General features: G+C 41.3%; 1 protein-coding gene across 6 annotated transcripts in view; it reads right to left on the reverse strand.

The window, feature by feature from the left end:
- The window catches only part of PMCA (plasma membrane calcium-transporting ATPase 3), a 92702-nt gene that overhangs the window by 17845 nt on the left and 58902 nt on the right, over positions 1–15955 (reverse strand). For 3 of the 6 annotated variants that reach the window (XM_066732900.1, XM_066732901.1, XM_066732897.1), the window contains exons 8-15: positions 15385–15420; positions 14136–14521; positions 13269–13753; positions 12826–13170; positions 12001–12701; positions 11515–11729; positions 11180–11331; positions 7896–8028 (exon numbers count right to left, since the gene is read on the reverse strand). In XM_066732900.1, the coding sequence (XP_066588997.1) occupies positions 7896–8028; positions 11180–11331; positions 11515–11729; positions 12001–12701; positions 12826–13170; positions 13269–13753; positions 14136–14521; positions 15385–15420 (2453 nt within the window). Of the gene's footprint in view, positions 1–2103; positions 2189–5266; positions 5336–7895; positions 8029–11179; positions 11332–11514; positions 11730–12000; positions 12702–12825; positions 13171–13268; positions 13754–14135; positions 14522–15384; positions 15421–15955 lie in introns of all 6 variants that reach the window. The other 3 variants (XR_010823193.1, XM_066732899.1, XM_066732898.1) reach the window with 3 other exon arrangements.

The following is a 15955-nucleotide window of genomic DNA, read 5'->3' on the forward strand; positions in this document are numbered from 1 at the left end:
GGTACCCAAGGACTCGTTAATGTGATCTTTCGTCTCGTTCAGCCTCAATTTAACGTTCGTTCCACGATTTTGAACCAAGTATACCATAAATATCATCGGTCAGAGTCCTATCACGAGTGAATTCAATATTTCGCTGAACAGTTCACGCCGGTTGAAACGGGACAGCTTGTATTCTGATCCGATCCGGTCAAAATTCACAGTGCACAAGCTTCATCAATATACAAACACACGAATTCGAGTTTCTCAAAAGCCTTACTTTTTGGACAGCTAGAAATTGCCTGGATTTGGAATCCTTCGTATGGATCGGTATTTCAGGATCCCACAACAGGAAAGTTCTAGTTGCACGAATCGCACGAGGTGCTTTCGGATCGCAGGATTACATATAAGCGCAAAACAGATTCTTCGCATGAGTAACAACATCTCGTTGCAAAAGATTTACGTGTCCAGTCGCAATGCTATCAACGTGTGGATGAGAACCATAATTTCCCGTGGATCGACGGACACTGGCAAGGTAGTCCTTCGATCCTTGAGAAATTAACTTATGAGACCATGGTTCTCGAATTCTCAGTTGTGTTACCTCTGATCGGTCGATCTAACGTTATCCAAAAGCTTGACGACGTTTGTGTACGTACTTTTTCCATATTCTCCATCGTCATTGTCATCGTCTTGGCTCGCAGCGAGTTCTTCCTCGTGCCAAACTTAGCGTACCACCTTTTCAAATTCACAGTCCTTCGGTGGGCGTGTTAAGTTAGCTGAACAAAACAATTCAACACCACGAGTAATCCTAAGGTTAAGTCACACAAACGTTAGTGCACTCGTCAACGCAGACGGATTAATTCGCAAAGAGTAAGAGACAGTGGCTGTGTGGCCACGCAGACTGAGATAATCCAGAAAAGAAAAACGCTGTTAGGAGCAAAAGTCAATTAGAAATGGTGAAAACCCTTTTTTATGGCACTCGCAAAACAAACGACGCAAACGTTACGAGGACGTCGAGCAAAACAAACAGAGACGACGATGCAAACGTGATCAACCGTGCACACACGAACACTCGCACTCATAAAGTCTATGGACCGTGTTTTCGGTTGTAAGGTGGGGGCTTGAGTGGGGCAAAACGTAAACACAACTGGGAGAACTTGGGCGAGGAAGAAAAAACTGAACAAAAACAGCAAACAATGAACGTGTCGTCGAGCAAAGGGGGAGAGGGAGTTCCCGTTAAGAGCCCAAATATTCCAACGACTATTTGGGATGATGCGAGTGTACGTAAGAGGATAGCCAGTGATTGTTAAAAACAACAAGACGAGGCCTTGACAAAATGCGTTCTCTAATCCAAGTTAAAGACAATAGACTTAATTAAGACACGTTTAAGACAATTTTAAGACAAGTTTAAGACAAATTTAAGACACATGGGGAATGATGGTCTGTGGGGTAGAGGGGGACTACGGAAACAACACGCAGCACACTCAGACAGCTATATACTACTACTGAAAAAAGCGCGGGTGAATGGTGGTCTTCCGGTTGTGATCCTTTCCGGATCCACCGACCTCCACACCCGCTACACAAAGAACACAGTTTTTTCTCATGATGACGCCGAAACATCGTTTTCCACTAATGGAAACACACAACTCCATCCTATTAACGCAACACCCGCGCCTGATTATTTCCACGGTCGTTCGCACTTGGATCCTGACTTATCGGAAACTGTGCAAGGCCAGCATGGAGTCCTCAGCTTCCAGGGACAAGTTTGTACCTGGGAACAGGTTACGGACCATCCAAAGCCTTGCTCGAATGAGTGATCCTGGTGGATATCCAAGTCCACAAAGGGGGTCATCGCTAGTTTTTGTCTACAACCATTTTTAACCATTCTAGATGCATTTGACGATCCGTCCTGGGGAGTTCGATGGTCCTCTGGTCATCCTGTACGTCCCAGGCTCAAACTTGTCCGTACTGGTCGCTTGGGCTTGGTCCTGGACACTCCTGTAAGACCATTTCTGCGATGTTTCAGCGTTCATCCTGTACGTATGTCGACGATCGGTCGTGTATGCGTACGTGAGGTTGGTAATTATAACGTATTTAAACGGCAGGCGATCTACGTGAGCTACGTACTTGTTTGTACTCCGACAGGAAAAGTGTGGCGACGGGCAAGACTGCCGCCCCGTTATACCTCAGTCTCTCGTATGGGTTCCGCTGGCTAACAAAACCACAAACATACCATCAGTCTTGTACGTCGCTCAGATGGCTCTGCTAGAGAGTGTTTTTTTTATTATTATTGTTGTTGTTGTTGACATGTTGTAGCTGTTGTACTTGTTTTTCTGTTTGGCTTTCTGTTCTGTTTGTCTGTCTGACTGTTTTTCTTGACTGTTGTTTTTCTGTTTGTTGATTTTTATTACTGATCTGTTTTTGTCACACACTTGCGTTTTCCCTCTTTGTTTTCACCGTGCTGGGGGCCCTCGTGCTCGTCGCCGGTCATCCAGAACTACACGGGATCAACCGACTTCTCTCCTCAGCACCGATTGGCCCCTGCTGCGCGCGTCTGCGAGTGCCCAGCCAAAATTAAAAATTCCCCACTTTGTTTTTGTTTTGTTTTTTTTTATAACCCGACAAAAACCGCGACTCTTTTCTGACACTTCGTGGTACACACCGTAGAAAAAGCAAAAACAGCCGGTCACAGTAGTCCTCAAAATGATGAATGCGAAACAACGAAAAATAATACGAATTAAATTAGGTTTTCTTGTCTCGTTGCGTTGTGTTTTTATTCTTGTATATAAAGTTACTTAGCTGCGGCGAAGCGAACAGTTGAGAAAAGTAAAAATTCCTCGTCTCCGGAGGACGAGGTTAACGAAAGTCGCAAAATTGCTAGAGTGGTTTGACCTCTGGGGCTTTCGAGCCAAATTGAAAAAACGCAGTAACTGGTAAGTGGCGTTGTTTATCGAGTTGTCGTTGTAATGAGAAAAATGAGCGCAGTTCGCGCGTATCTTCATTTTTCTGGACACTCGACTTGCGAAATCGTGAGACGGTCCCCTCTTCTTTTGTTATTGTTATTATTAACACTTTTTTCTCATTTCACTGAAAATTCCTCGCCTTGCGGTCGATTCGCGGCAACGGCCGATCCGAACGATCAAACTAAGAGACAAATGTAAACAACACGTGGGTATTATTGACAATTTTTTTATATTATCTTACAAAATTTCCAGGAAGAATGTTTCCTTTTTGACCTTCATCGTTCGGATCCACCGCTCGCTGCTGAAGCAAGCAAAATGGCAAACATAAAAACGAAATTTCTCTTTCATTCATATGAAAAAAATAAGCGGTGATGAATTTCATGGAAAGATTGCGGGATCGTCCCAAGATTTCGCTCGGCGAGTCCACGTAAGTAGATATGGATATTATCCTTTGATATTTTAAATATAATGCACAATGCATACATCTAGCACACATACTTACGCACGGGTTACTCACACGCGCACACGCACGCACACACACGCACGCATATAGATACATACAGCACGCGCGCGCACATCGATATACAATGTATGGTAACATCGTACACGGCTTGTTAGTATATGTATAATATGTCACAGCAACACCACACTGCAGTAATTAGAAAAAGAAAATTAAAAGGTGGAAAAAAGAGAAGAACGAAAGTAGAGTTCGGAAAAATGAGAGAAAACATTTTTTTGAAGATAAAAAAAAATTGTTATTGAAGAAAATTTTGATAAGGAAAACGAATCGCGATAAAGAAAAGAAAAGAATAAGGGAATGGAGAGAAAGAAAATTAGAGAAGCGAGACACAGAGATGTCAATAGACGTTTTGTTCAAGTGTTTTTATAAAATTACGAGAAACAGGACACATGTAGCTCAGCATTACGCGTTTAGCGCGTTGCTACGCTGGACGTTGTCGCAAATTGTTTTTAACGTCGATTGCAATTATTTATCGCTTGAATTTTTTTGCAATAAAATAAATAAAACTGCAAGGAAGATATATGTAATAGTGAATTTAATTTTAAAAGACGTTTTTGGATATACATTTCTCGTACGGTAAAACAGAATCTCGAAGAGAGACAAAATTGTAAGGCATTTGCAAAATTATTGATTCGACCTTGAAAAATTCGACTTTGAAAGCAGAAAAGCGACACGTCCACGGAGCACAACGCATGCGTACATGCGACATCATGGATCGAGACATTAATAGAAATAAAGATAAAGAATGAAATTAAAGTGATAATAAATTGAGATAAATCATAAAGATAGTTTTGAACGAAAAATAAAAGAGATGAAAAAAGTAAGAAAAGAATAAAAAGAAGAAACAAAAAGGAGAACGAAAGCACACGGCACAGCAGCCAATAACGATCGTAACACGTTTTACTTGCGGTAAAAACGGGAGCCACAAAGCTTTCTCTCTCGAGCTGCAGGCTCAAAAAGGAAGCGGATATTAAAGTAACAGGAAGTCACGTGTGTCATGAGCGACACAAGCGTGTACAAATTGTAAATTGTACAGTAATGGACTTAGCAGACACGTGCTCGTCTCGGGGCCCAAAAAGAAAAAAACATTTTCTTATTACATTTTCATTTAAATGATTCAACTACAAAGGGTTCGCGGAACTTTACACTTTTTTTAAAAGCGCGATGTAACAAGAAAAACAAATGCAATTTACGTTTACAAAAAGATTCCACAAGACTCAACTGGAACAAAGCGTAAACAATGTTTGTTTTTGATCAACGAACAAAGAAAGGGAGATTCAATGAATAAGAGTAGATTGAAATACGGAGAATCGAGTGATAGGGTATGAAATTCTTATAAGAGAGAGAAAAAAAAATTTGAGAATCGGGCCGAGTCGAGGATCGCGATCCGCAAGCGGTTAGTGTAAACAAACAGTTAGAGTGAGGGAATGTGTGAGTATAGATAGACAGAGATAAAGAGAAAGATAAATAGAGAAATAGGTGATTAAGGAGAAGAAAAAAACAAAAGCAGAACTGTCGTGGTTCAAAAATCAAAAACGACAGTTCCAAAACAAGTTTGGTTAGATTTTTGAGAAAAATAAAGAGAGGAAGAGAAGGGAATTGTAAGGTTTTTGGGTGAGGACTGACATTTGATTCTGGATGAAGTAAAATAAAAATGTATAGAGGGTTTGTGTTTGTGAGAAAGAGATAGAAAGAAACAGAAAGAGAAAGAGAAAGAGAGAGAGAGAGAGAGAGAGAGAGAAACGGTTAACCAAATTATTACTTAAGAGACGGTCAAACAGTGCGGAGAGTGGATTTGCGGACTAACCATATAGTAATCCTGAGAGGGGGATCTGCCTGTCACAGATACATTCTGCACCAGAGTTCTATTGCTCGTCTGAAAGTAGGTCACACATTCAGTTTTATATGATTAGCGTAGGCGATCCATTTGTAGTGTTTTTGTGCTTACAACGTGGATTTTTATATATGCTTTATATATATATATATATATATTTTTTTTTTATATAAAAGACTCGTATTCACTTTGATTGACGTTATACAATAATATAGACAGACTTAAGAGAAAGATAATGATAGTTGTAAAGATATAATAATAAAATATAGAGTTTTAAAGACAGTGTATATAAATATAAGAATTGCTAAAGATAGATAGAGAGATAGAGATAGATAAAGAGTTAGGCTAGGGGAGGGGGTGGGGGGAGAAAGAGAGAAAGAAACAACACAGAGGTTGGTAGAAAGACTTTCGATATGAAAACAGGAAGTAGATCACACGGTCGGAACACTCCGGAGGAGAACTGAAAAATGAAGACAAACAGAAAGGACAAAATAGTCATGACTGGACAGCTGCTGAAGAATCCAAAGTCGTCCGAAACACGCTCCTCGATAGTTACTCCGATTTTAGCGCGCGTTACGCAATACCCGCCCAGTGTTTGGCACATATCCATTAATATTCCCATAAAATCTTGCTCTCGAGGGTCTTCTGGGTCTAAGAATAAAACGGTACCTACCACACGCGTATTCCCGGCAGCGCAGAAGGGGCAAAACTGGATTACGTTAAGAAAATCATCGTTGCGACAGCGATGCAAACGCGCGTTTAAATTATTCTCTCCTCAGACTCTCCTCTTGTTCCATTTTCGTTTTCTCGCTAAAACTACCATGAATAATAATCGAAGGGGTGTATCGTGAAACGCGCACCTTGCGTCGTTAAAACGTAATACGCCATATGCTAAACCCTCTACTCCTTTGATTAATTGCCATACGGGTCGTCCAAGCTGCGCGGTTACCTATTAAAAACGTAGTAAACCTCGTTCTACATTGCACCCTTGAGCACCGGTGACGTCATAGACGGAAATTCGTTTGGTACCGCAAGATTAACGTTGGACACTCGAGGCTTGGACTGAGTCCGAGTCGAGAACTGGCTTCGAGGTACCGTAGTCAGGCAAGATAACGAATTTTATGAGAAAAGAGGGGTCGTAACAATGGTTGAAATTTGATGGCCTTTTAGCAGGACTCTCGTTGCTCCTTCGGATGCTCTTCGTTGGAAGTCCAAGGCTGGTCCGTAGCAATTACTTTCAGGAAACTGATACACGAGGCGATAATACAGATGACGAGAGGGCTTTGGGAATCAGGATTGTAAAAGAAAGAACAGAAATTGGCCGGGGACTGCGTGGACCATTGCTAAGCGGCTCTAACCGGTAAAACCTTGCGGGGGTCACGTGATTATACAGGTAGTAAAAGATGGTATTGAACGTCGGGGTGCTCGCGTTGCTAGTATTGCAAAACTGGTTCTGAGGAAGCGACGCGAGTTTAGGGTCGACTCGATGGCGTTCGATAAGCGAAACGACCGATACTTTCCAGGCCTCCGAGGATCCCGTTGAGTCCATTCTTCATACACTTCCGGTCTATCAAACCTCTAGAAACTATCCGATGATTGAAAACGTTCCACTGGTGTATGGTTATGTATATACCAGTGAGAAACATAGCTTGAAAACTATCGTACTTGAGCAAACTCTGCGCCAACCGTCCACCAGTGACCCTTTGCTGACTACAGGCATCAAAAACGGATGTACAGGTCGCAACAAAATTTTCCGACATTTGTCAATTTTAATCAATTTCAGGACCTCCCGAATACAGCCCTTCAAGTCCCATTAAAATTCATGCAACGGTTACCGAGTAATCGCTGTTCGAAAATTCAATTTTTCGGTACTTTTTAACGGCTGACGCTGTGACGTCACGCGAATATCCACTCGATACGTATCTCAATCAAGCGAGTAGCTCCACGGAGTTTAATGGAGTTTGAAGGATCATAGTCGGGAAGACCTCGAAGAAGAACTTTCCAAAGTACCGCAGTCGTTCGGTTACAGCCTGTACATATCGATATGGACTGGAAAGTATCGGAAATCACTTATGATCGCTTCGGAACCCTAATAATTGTCGATCCTCCAATTGGTGCTCATACCGGAAGTCGTAGAACCAGCTTCCTTTCGGAATTACGACGCGTTATTAGTTGGATAATCCTCTAACGCGTTGATCAAGGTTTGTGAATCCGATCGGTCGCTACTTCTTGCAAGACGCGGTTTTGTGACAAGAGTTTAACAGATCACAGTGGGACCCGATAGATCTTCATAGACAAATGGTCGAGGGATTCGCGAAACGTGGAACGCAAAGAACGAGAGTCAAGGACAAGAGTGTGAAGACGATTGGTGGGTTTGGGGCGGAGATGGACAAATCTTATGGTGGTACGTATATAAATATGGATAATCGGCCTTGGCCTTTGAGCATGGTGCTCCTAAAAAGAGACATCCTAGAAGTAAAAGGTCTGTAACGCGTCAGGTCAGCCCGGACCGATGGTCTTGCTGAGCTTCGTACTTCAGGGGAGCTCGAAAATGTTGATCGTTGAATGGTGACATGAGAATGAGAGAGATTAGGATAGTTACCTGTGTCTGTAGCCGTGTCAGACCACGGATCCATAGTATTTGTCCTGCGCGCGGCTTTTTATCCGAGTCAGGGTCGAATTTCTCGTCTCCTAGATTGATAGCACCGATATCATCCGGCTGGCCGTGGCCCCATCTGTTTTTAAAAAACATTAAACCAAGTCTTCATCACTCGGTGCCTTTAAAGCGTGGATTTATGTGGTTTTTTGTCTAGCGAGCCCCCTTGGCAGGCTCACCCCTCCTATTGCGGCTCCTCCCACGCGGCGATGCACACAATTTCCACATTTTCCCCTCGCTCCGTAACTGATCCCTAATTTTCTATGACGCTAATGTTGAATTTACGCGACGAGCATGGTGGCGATGGGAGTTATGACTGGATAATGTTACCCTGATAGCACCGTTCGTCCATGGGACATCCTTGCAAATCCACTAGGAGCAAACTTCCGGAAGTTATCAAGTTGCGTCAATCATTTAAATGAAACAGAATCTACGAGATGTTCTATAATCATAATAATGTTTACTTTTATATAAATTATTAGATTCTTCTGGGTAAATATTTAATGTCCCATGGATGCAAATGTACAGTACAGGTGGTAACTGGTAGTGTTGATGGCTCGGTGATACAATATGATGGTTAGTGTGTTTAAATGGATAGTGCTGGTAATGGCAATGTTAGCCAGTGAATGAAAACAACTGTAACGTGTTTTAAGCACTCTCTAAACCAATAAGCAGCGTTCAAGCTGAATCCTAACGAGTTAGTGGCTAATAAGCAGGCCTGCATGCGACGATTATGGTCCAACTAATCAGGGGATCAAAACAGGGAGATCTAATGACAATCTGTGATAACGATGGTAGCCAATGAGACCCTGAATCCGGATTCCAGATATTATCAGTGATAGCTACGATAATAAAGAGAAGGATGTTGAATGATAAACTGGAGATCAGTTTATATGCATTTGCGTGTTCCTATTCCAGCTGATCAATGATAGCTAAAACCTAATGAGATGCTGAATGAAGATTAGGCGTAAACAGAAACAGAGCTAGACACACTAGTGGGTAGGAAGATGTTGATGATGAAAAATTGGACAGACACGTTAGTGTGTTATCGATGTGAATGGTCGTTAATCGTTCGCTGTGGTCCCGGAAGTTAATCGACTGGTCGAGTAGATGGAGTATCGATCCGTTGAAAGCTGGAAGCTGCGCAGACAAACGTGTACGTATATACGTGTAGTTGGATCTGTGTGTGTTTTTTCGTTTTGTACATCACTGGTATTTCCGTTTCGCGTTGCTTACCTAGCCATATTGAACTCAAAGCAGACAGGAAACGGATCACATTCGGTACAGTGACCCTTTTTTACCCAAGAGAATCAAATGAAACCGTACCGTGGAACGCATCGTGTTAAAATAAACGGTGGAACGGTAAAAATAGTTTGTACATGATTCAAGGTTTTGGCAGAGATTTCGTAGAGTCAGCTACAAAGTCCATTGCGAATTAGCAAGTTGTGATCGTTTCTGGATCACAACGAGCACTCGGGACTCTTGCTCATCCAAGAAATAACGCACAGGTCTTGTAAGATGAATATGGAGATTCAGGATTGTGTCTTCTGCTCTTTAAAACGTTGTTGCCAGTAGAAATGTAAGGCATCGATCCGTGACTAGATTCGTTTTGTCCATAAAGAACTTTGATGAAAGATTACAATAGGCTAGGCAAACCTTCCGATGTACCATGGATTTCACTGAGTTGGGTCCATCAGGACCTGAACGAATCAGAACATGAAGAGAGAACTGGAACTGATTGAATCTGTTTTTTGTTTTGGTCTGGTTTCTGTATGTTTCGTGCATGCGTGCCTGCGTGAAAATGTACTGGTTAGATGCTCCATCATTGTCACTTGTTCGATTGTTACAGAAAGCTTCTGAAGATTGCAAATACCACTCGTTGCTTTCCTGTTAAAAGTGATCAGATTTAGTTAATATTCAATGTGTTAATGTAGATGAATTGTAGGCTCTCCTTGTGGATCTGGAGGAAAATACGAAATAAAAAATGTAGAAACCATTGAGAAAAGCAACTTTGCTACAAGTGATCAGCTTGTTGAAATGCTCAACGTGTTAGTGTGTGAATTGTTGGCTCTCGTTTTCAAACGTATCGAGGAAGGGTGTGGGAGGGGTGGAGAGGAGAAACAGAAATTCAGAAGCCGATAAAAGCTGACCAACAGAATAAGGGCGTGAAGTAATCAATCTTCCTGGATTTCCACTTGTTTAGTTGGCGATAAGCAGAATGAACGCATCAGAGTTAGTCGCTATTGTGTGTTTTTTTAGTGCTGCTGTTTTTCTCTTTTTCCAAATCAAATCTTGTAACATTGTAAGCTTTTACGCCGATTGCTCGTTAATATACAAACATGTACGTAGATTTTGAAGAAAGCTGTAATCATGCAACAGCTAATATGGACCAGAGAGCGTATAGGTCGTGGGAGCGAGGGAATATTGGGACTTTCATAACCGAGGATCCTTCGTTTTCATTGAAAAAGCAATGAAAGGTTCTTCGATGCAATTTTATTATGTTACCATTGCTTAATTTGTGCAAGTTAACTTACACTACTTTGTTAATCGAACCATGTAGCTTGGCAAACTCTATAGTTCTCATTGCACGTTCGAAGAATCTTCAGGAGCATCGCTAACTTCTGTGAAAACGAAGGATTCTTGAGTTTTTGTTTAATAATTAGGCTACAGACTTGAAGGAATTGACACAAAATAAATTGTTTTTCTAATCCTGCTAAAGTATACCGGCCAGCAAGGGTGAACTCATATATGTTTAACATGCATAGGCCACTACCAATAATAGAAATCCATCACTGATTTGGCGATAAACTCCTTTTACTAGACGTTACATATTGACTAAATAAAAATCAATTATCCACCAATCATCGTCGTCGATTATTGCCACTAATTTTATAAAGTGATTTCTTTTCATTTTATAATATCGTTGTACGTTTCTTTAGGGTTCAGATATATCCATCGCATAACTGCACAGTGCAAGAAAGCAAGAAATCTACTAGTCAGTTTATCACATTTCCTTCTCATGCTCGTATTAGTTTCTTCTATTCTTTGAGGGGAATGGACATTGTCCACATCTTGCACTGGGAGAGTGAATTCTCTTACTGAATTTTACAAACACTTAGAAAACGTTCTTCGAACGCTCGTTTACTCGTACAGTGCTTGAATATCAAATTTATGATTGCTCGTTCGGCTAGACATTAACATGAAAATTACTGGAATCTTCAAAAACTTACGAGAAAAAGCTGGGAATCTTGCGTGTAGGAATTGTCGTGACTAGTTGGCCCCACAATAGTGTACCGAATCCGAAGAACAGACACCATAGCCATTGCTCTAGGGTGAGTGCTTTTGTGCTGAACGCCATTTTACCATATTGAATGATGACCACCTAGAAATAATGCGAAGCGATCGTTTTTATCGCGTGCATAGCAGCGTGACGTGGTAAAACGAACCAACGTCGATCGATCCTGAATACAATTGGTACCAGGGCCAATTTCTTCGCTCCAATTCTTGTAAATCTGAGCTATGACGTAATTGATTAATCTATCGAGTAGTCGAGCTATTGGCTTACTTGCGATAAGCACGTGCCAATCCAAATAGAGTAAAAGATAGGATTGGTGAATATTCCCTGGAAGACGTTGCGCTGACCGTGAATTTTTCTGGCATTAAATTCGTTGAAAAGGGTCATCATGACAAACGTGTTGAAGATGACGGTGAAATGTTGCGTGGGTCCACCACCGTGTGCTGCCTTTCCTCGTCCGGTCTCAATATCCAGCATTTTGTCACCTGAAAACGATATTCTTATTAACGTCTGGAAAGTACAAGAGCTTTGCAAACAAATGGGAAGATCGTGTACATGTATAGATTTATCGAATAACCCAGAAGTGAATTGTACAGAATAACAATACTTGTTTTCTATTCTTACACTTCTGTACAGAGTCAAGAGTTCAGACTGAGAAAATATGTATGGATGATCAATTTTAGATACTGTAGTATTTCAACCATGCAGAGCGATAGAAAACAAACCTATGGACGATCAAGAGTAGAAGGAACTCACCAACGAAAAGGAGCATAAAAATGACAGTGAGCTGATACACAGCCTGACCAAGAATGTTTTTCATCATCGTCCTTGAGATGAGAGGCTTTGTGCGGCCATAAGGTCTACGAAGCAGAAGATCCGGCGTGGGCATTTCGGTGGCTAAGGCGAGCGAGGCCAACGTGTCCATGATCAAGTTCACCCACAACATCTGCACGGCCCTCAACGGCGAGTCCTGCACGGCGCAGGCACCGATGAAGGCAACAATAACCGCGACGATATTCACCGTCAACTGGAACTGCAAGAATTTCGCGATACTGTCGTACACGTTTCTGCCCCACATCACAGCCTTGACGATGGATGAGAAATTGTCATCTGTAAGAATGATGTCGGAGGCTTCCTTGGCGACGTCAGTGCCCGCTATTCCCATAGCGAATCCAACATCGGCCTTTTTCAAGGCCGGACCGTCGTTGGTACCGTCCCCAGTTACGGCCACTACTTCCCTACTCGACGTTGCTTTGCTGTCGATGATACCCTTCACCAGAGTGTACTTGTCTGTTGGCGATGACCTCGCCAGTACCCTCAGCTTCGGCCACACTTTGTCCAGCAAGTGCTGTTGCACCTCACCATTACTGTCCCTGATTCGCCTGTTGAACTCCTTACCTTCCAGGATCAAAAAGTCCTCGCTTGGCTTCAAGATCCCACACTTCAACGCGATCGACCTGCGGTTCAAAAGACGAGTCTTAATTCACCGTTACTCTGAGTTATTGTGATATATTTTCTACCAACGATTCATTGGCTTAAAATTAAGAACGTTATCTCACAAACGAAATAGATAATTGGTACCTGGCCGTATTAATGTTATCACCAGTCACCATTCTCACAGTGATTCCAGCTTTTTGGCATTTCCTGATGGCGTCCGGTACTTCGGAACGGACGGGATCCTCGATACCGACGATTCCCAGGCATGTCAAGTTGTTAACGATATTTTCCTCGTCGTCCCAATTGGGCTCGGTCTCGCAATGAACCTGATTGATCTCCGCTTTGCCCGGTACAAAGTCCCGGTAAGCTACAGAGATTGTCCTAAGACCGTCGCATGCCATCGGCTCGATCACGTTCTTCACCAGCCGATCCTGCATTTCTCGCGTGAATTTTTCCAGGTGACCATCACGACCATAGATAAAGGCACATCTAGAAAAACATTAGACGATCAATGGTGTTTCAAGGTCGTTTCATTCGCATAGGCGAGTCCAGAAGCTATTCAGAGTTCCAGTAGGGATTTGTCTTACTTCTTCATGATGATCTCGGAAGCGCCCTTGGTGAAAAGCCTGTAACCACCGCCCTCCCTCGGCACGACGGTTGACATGCTCTTCCTAACGCTATTGAACGTGTAGACCCGCGTGAAGGTTTCTTCAGGTTGATCGTCTCGTATCGTTTGATAGCTCTTGCTCAGGGCATTTACGAATCCAAGTAAGGCACATTCGGTTTTATTGCCGACTTGCATCGGCAATTCGGTTGGGTCCTGCGACGGCATTATCCTCGACGTGTACGCCGAGTTTATCGAGATCGACTGGATCAGGAGGTTACCAATGTGGCCCGGTATGTCCGAAAACAATGGGGTTGTTTTGCACATCTTCTCGCAGATGTAGGACTGTACCACTGTCATTCTGTTCGTTGTCAGCGTACCTGTCTTATCAGAACAGATAGCCGTCGCGTTACCCATTGTCTCGCAAGCGTCCAAATGCCGCACCAGATTGTTGTCCTTCATCATTTTCTGCAATAAAGAATAACAATTACCTCACATTCCAATTCCTCATTAAAATATAGAAACAGAACCTTCCTAGTTTGACAAATTTCAAAACCAGATTGTTGAACATTAACTATGCTGAAGTTTGTACTATCAAATCTCTTGTAATCTAAATATATGACTTTGATAAATTTGTCATGCAGCTTATGTATATCAGATCAAGATACCATATTTTAGAAATGGGTATTTGAGTTACAGAAGAAGCGTTTATACAGGTATACCTTTTTGAAATGTAAAGTATGATATTCAACATTTTCATAAAAAGGATAGTGTATCTATCAAATTATATCTGGTGTTCAGTATCATGTTCTGATTATAATTCTTGTTCTGTTTAATTCATAGGATTTACCTTGACAGAGTAAGCAAGGGATAAAGTGACAGCGAGAGGCAAGCCCTCAGGAACAGCAACGACGAGCACGGTAACACCAATGATCAAATGACGCACCAAATCATTGGCATATGTATTCCTCCACGGTTTCCCTTGAATGACGAACGTCGTAACGCAGAATTGAATGACTAGAATGATGACAGTAAGTACCGCTATGGTCGAGCCGGCGTAACCGATTTGTATGGCGAGTTTTGTTAGCTTAGCTTGAAGAACACTCTTCTCTTTCTTGCCCTCGGCAGCAGCTGATGTTTGTGGCGGTGGTGCATGATGATTCTCACCACCCTCGTGTCCACCACGTCTTCCACCAGTAGCATGACTATTCCCAGTTATCTCTCCTGCTTCCTCTCCTATTTACGAAATTTATAATATCAATTTTAAATCCTTCAATTAATCCTCCTGATTAAGGCTCAATTTCTTGAATCCATATACAAATGGTTCTTGCCTTTTTGGTATCAAAAAAATTCAATTTTTCGTTTCTACAGATCCAAGGGGTGTGGACTACTAATGAAATTGAGGCTTGACCATTCTTAAATTTACCCTCTATTGTTAGAAAATCGTAAAATGACGATATTGGTATCTAATATTAGTAGGTTAATAATTATATAAAAAATGAGACAGTAGTAATAGTAGCAGTAATAGAGTAATAGTTATCTAAGGGCATGGTGATTAAGATTTTAAAAGACAAAACAGTTAAGGATAGAATAGATAGATAGATAGAGATTGAAATATTAATGGAAAGGGGGTGTGTCACCATCGCCAAAATGCAATTGAAAGAAGCTAAAATGGGTCGAGGCACTAACGTCTTAAATGCATTATTTTCATTACCAATGTAACACTCAAGGATACTCGCATAAAAGCAATAGACAATACAAACTCAAGGAGTTTTTTTCAATAGTTTCATGGACACTAGACATTTTTCTCAGCTAAGCTCTACTTTAGATTACTGATCATAGTGATTTTTCTATTTCATCACTAAATTCTTTTTTTTTTAGGATACAGAGAACAGTTGATTTCTAGACAATATGATAGAAAGCTGTATGAAAAGATGAGAAAAATGACGTAGAATGAATAAAATAAAATTAATCGTTAGTTACGAATTGCCCTTAGTTTTAGTATCCCTTTCTACTTTATTCATTTTACAGAGTTGCATAAATATATTACTTGTGTATACCGAAATGATGGACGGTAAATATTACTTAGTTTTAATCACCTGGTAATGACTTCTTCTTCCGCTGCTTTTTAGCCTCTAGATAAAAAAATGCATGCAAAACAAAATTGATTAGCAGTTGATCCAATAAATTTCTTTGCCAATATGGATTTATTAATCTTTCAGTCAATGTCTTCACGAGACTTTGTTCCTATCTCGAAATTTTCTTTTCAATATATACCTCTCTTTTGGAGGATTAAAAAATGAATATGGGCAAGCTGCAAGGGGATTTAAACCGGGCCTGGTCTTGTTCGATTAACGTTAATAATTTAACGGTAGTGTGTACAGTTGGAAAGTGTATTATGATGGTTGAGAGAAATTAGAAACTTTCCTGCAGTTATTGGATTATGCTCTTTAAAAAAAATTAAGAGAGGCACCAAAGTTTCCCACCTTTCAGCTTGCTCAATAATGAAGTACATACAAAAGGGACATGAATTACAAAACAGGATAGACGTGAACACTGATTTAAGGTGTTTATAAATATAATCGCTATAACCTAATATTTTAGGAGATAATCAAATGTGAGATCTGAAAAGCCATCTGTGACTACTGGATGAGAGAAATTCTTGTATGA

Source organism: Prorops nasuta, unplaced genomic scaffold, assembly GCF_024137725.1.
Source record: "Prorops nasuta isolate Cenicafe-Biocafe unplaced genomic scaffold, Cenicafe_Pnas_1.2 PNAS00010, whole genome shotgun sequence".
NCBI lineage: Eukaryota > Metazoa > Arthropoda > Insecta > Hymenoptera > Bethylidae > Prorops > Prorops nasuta.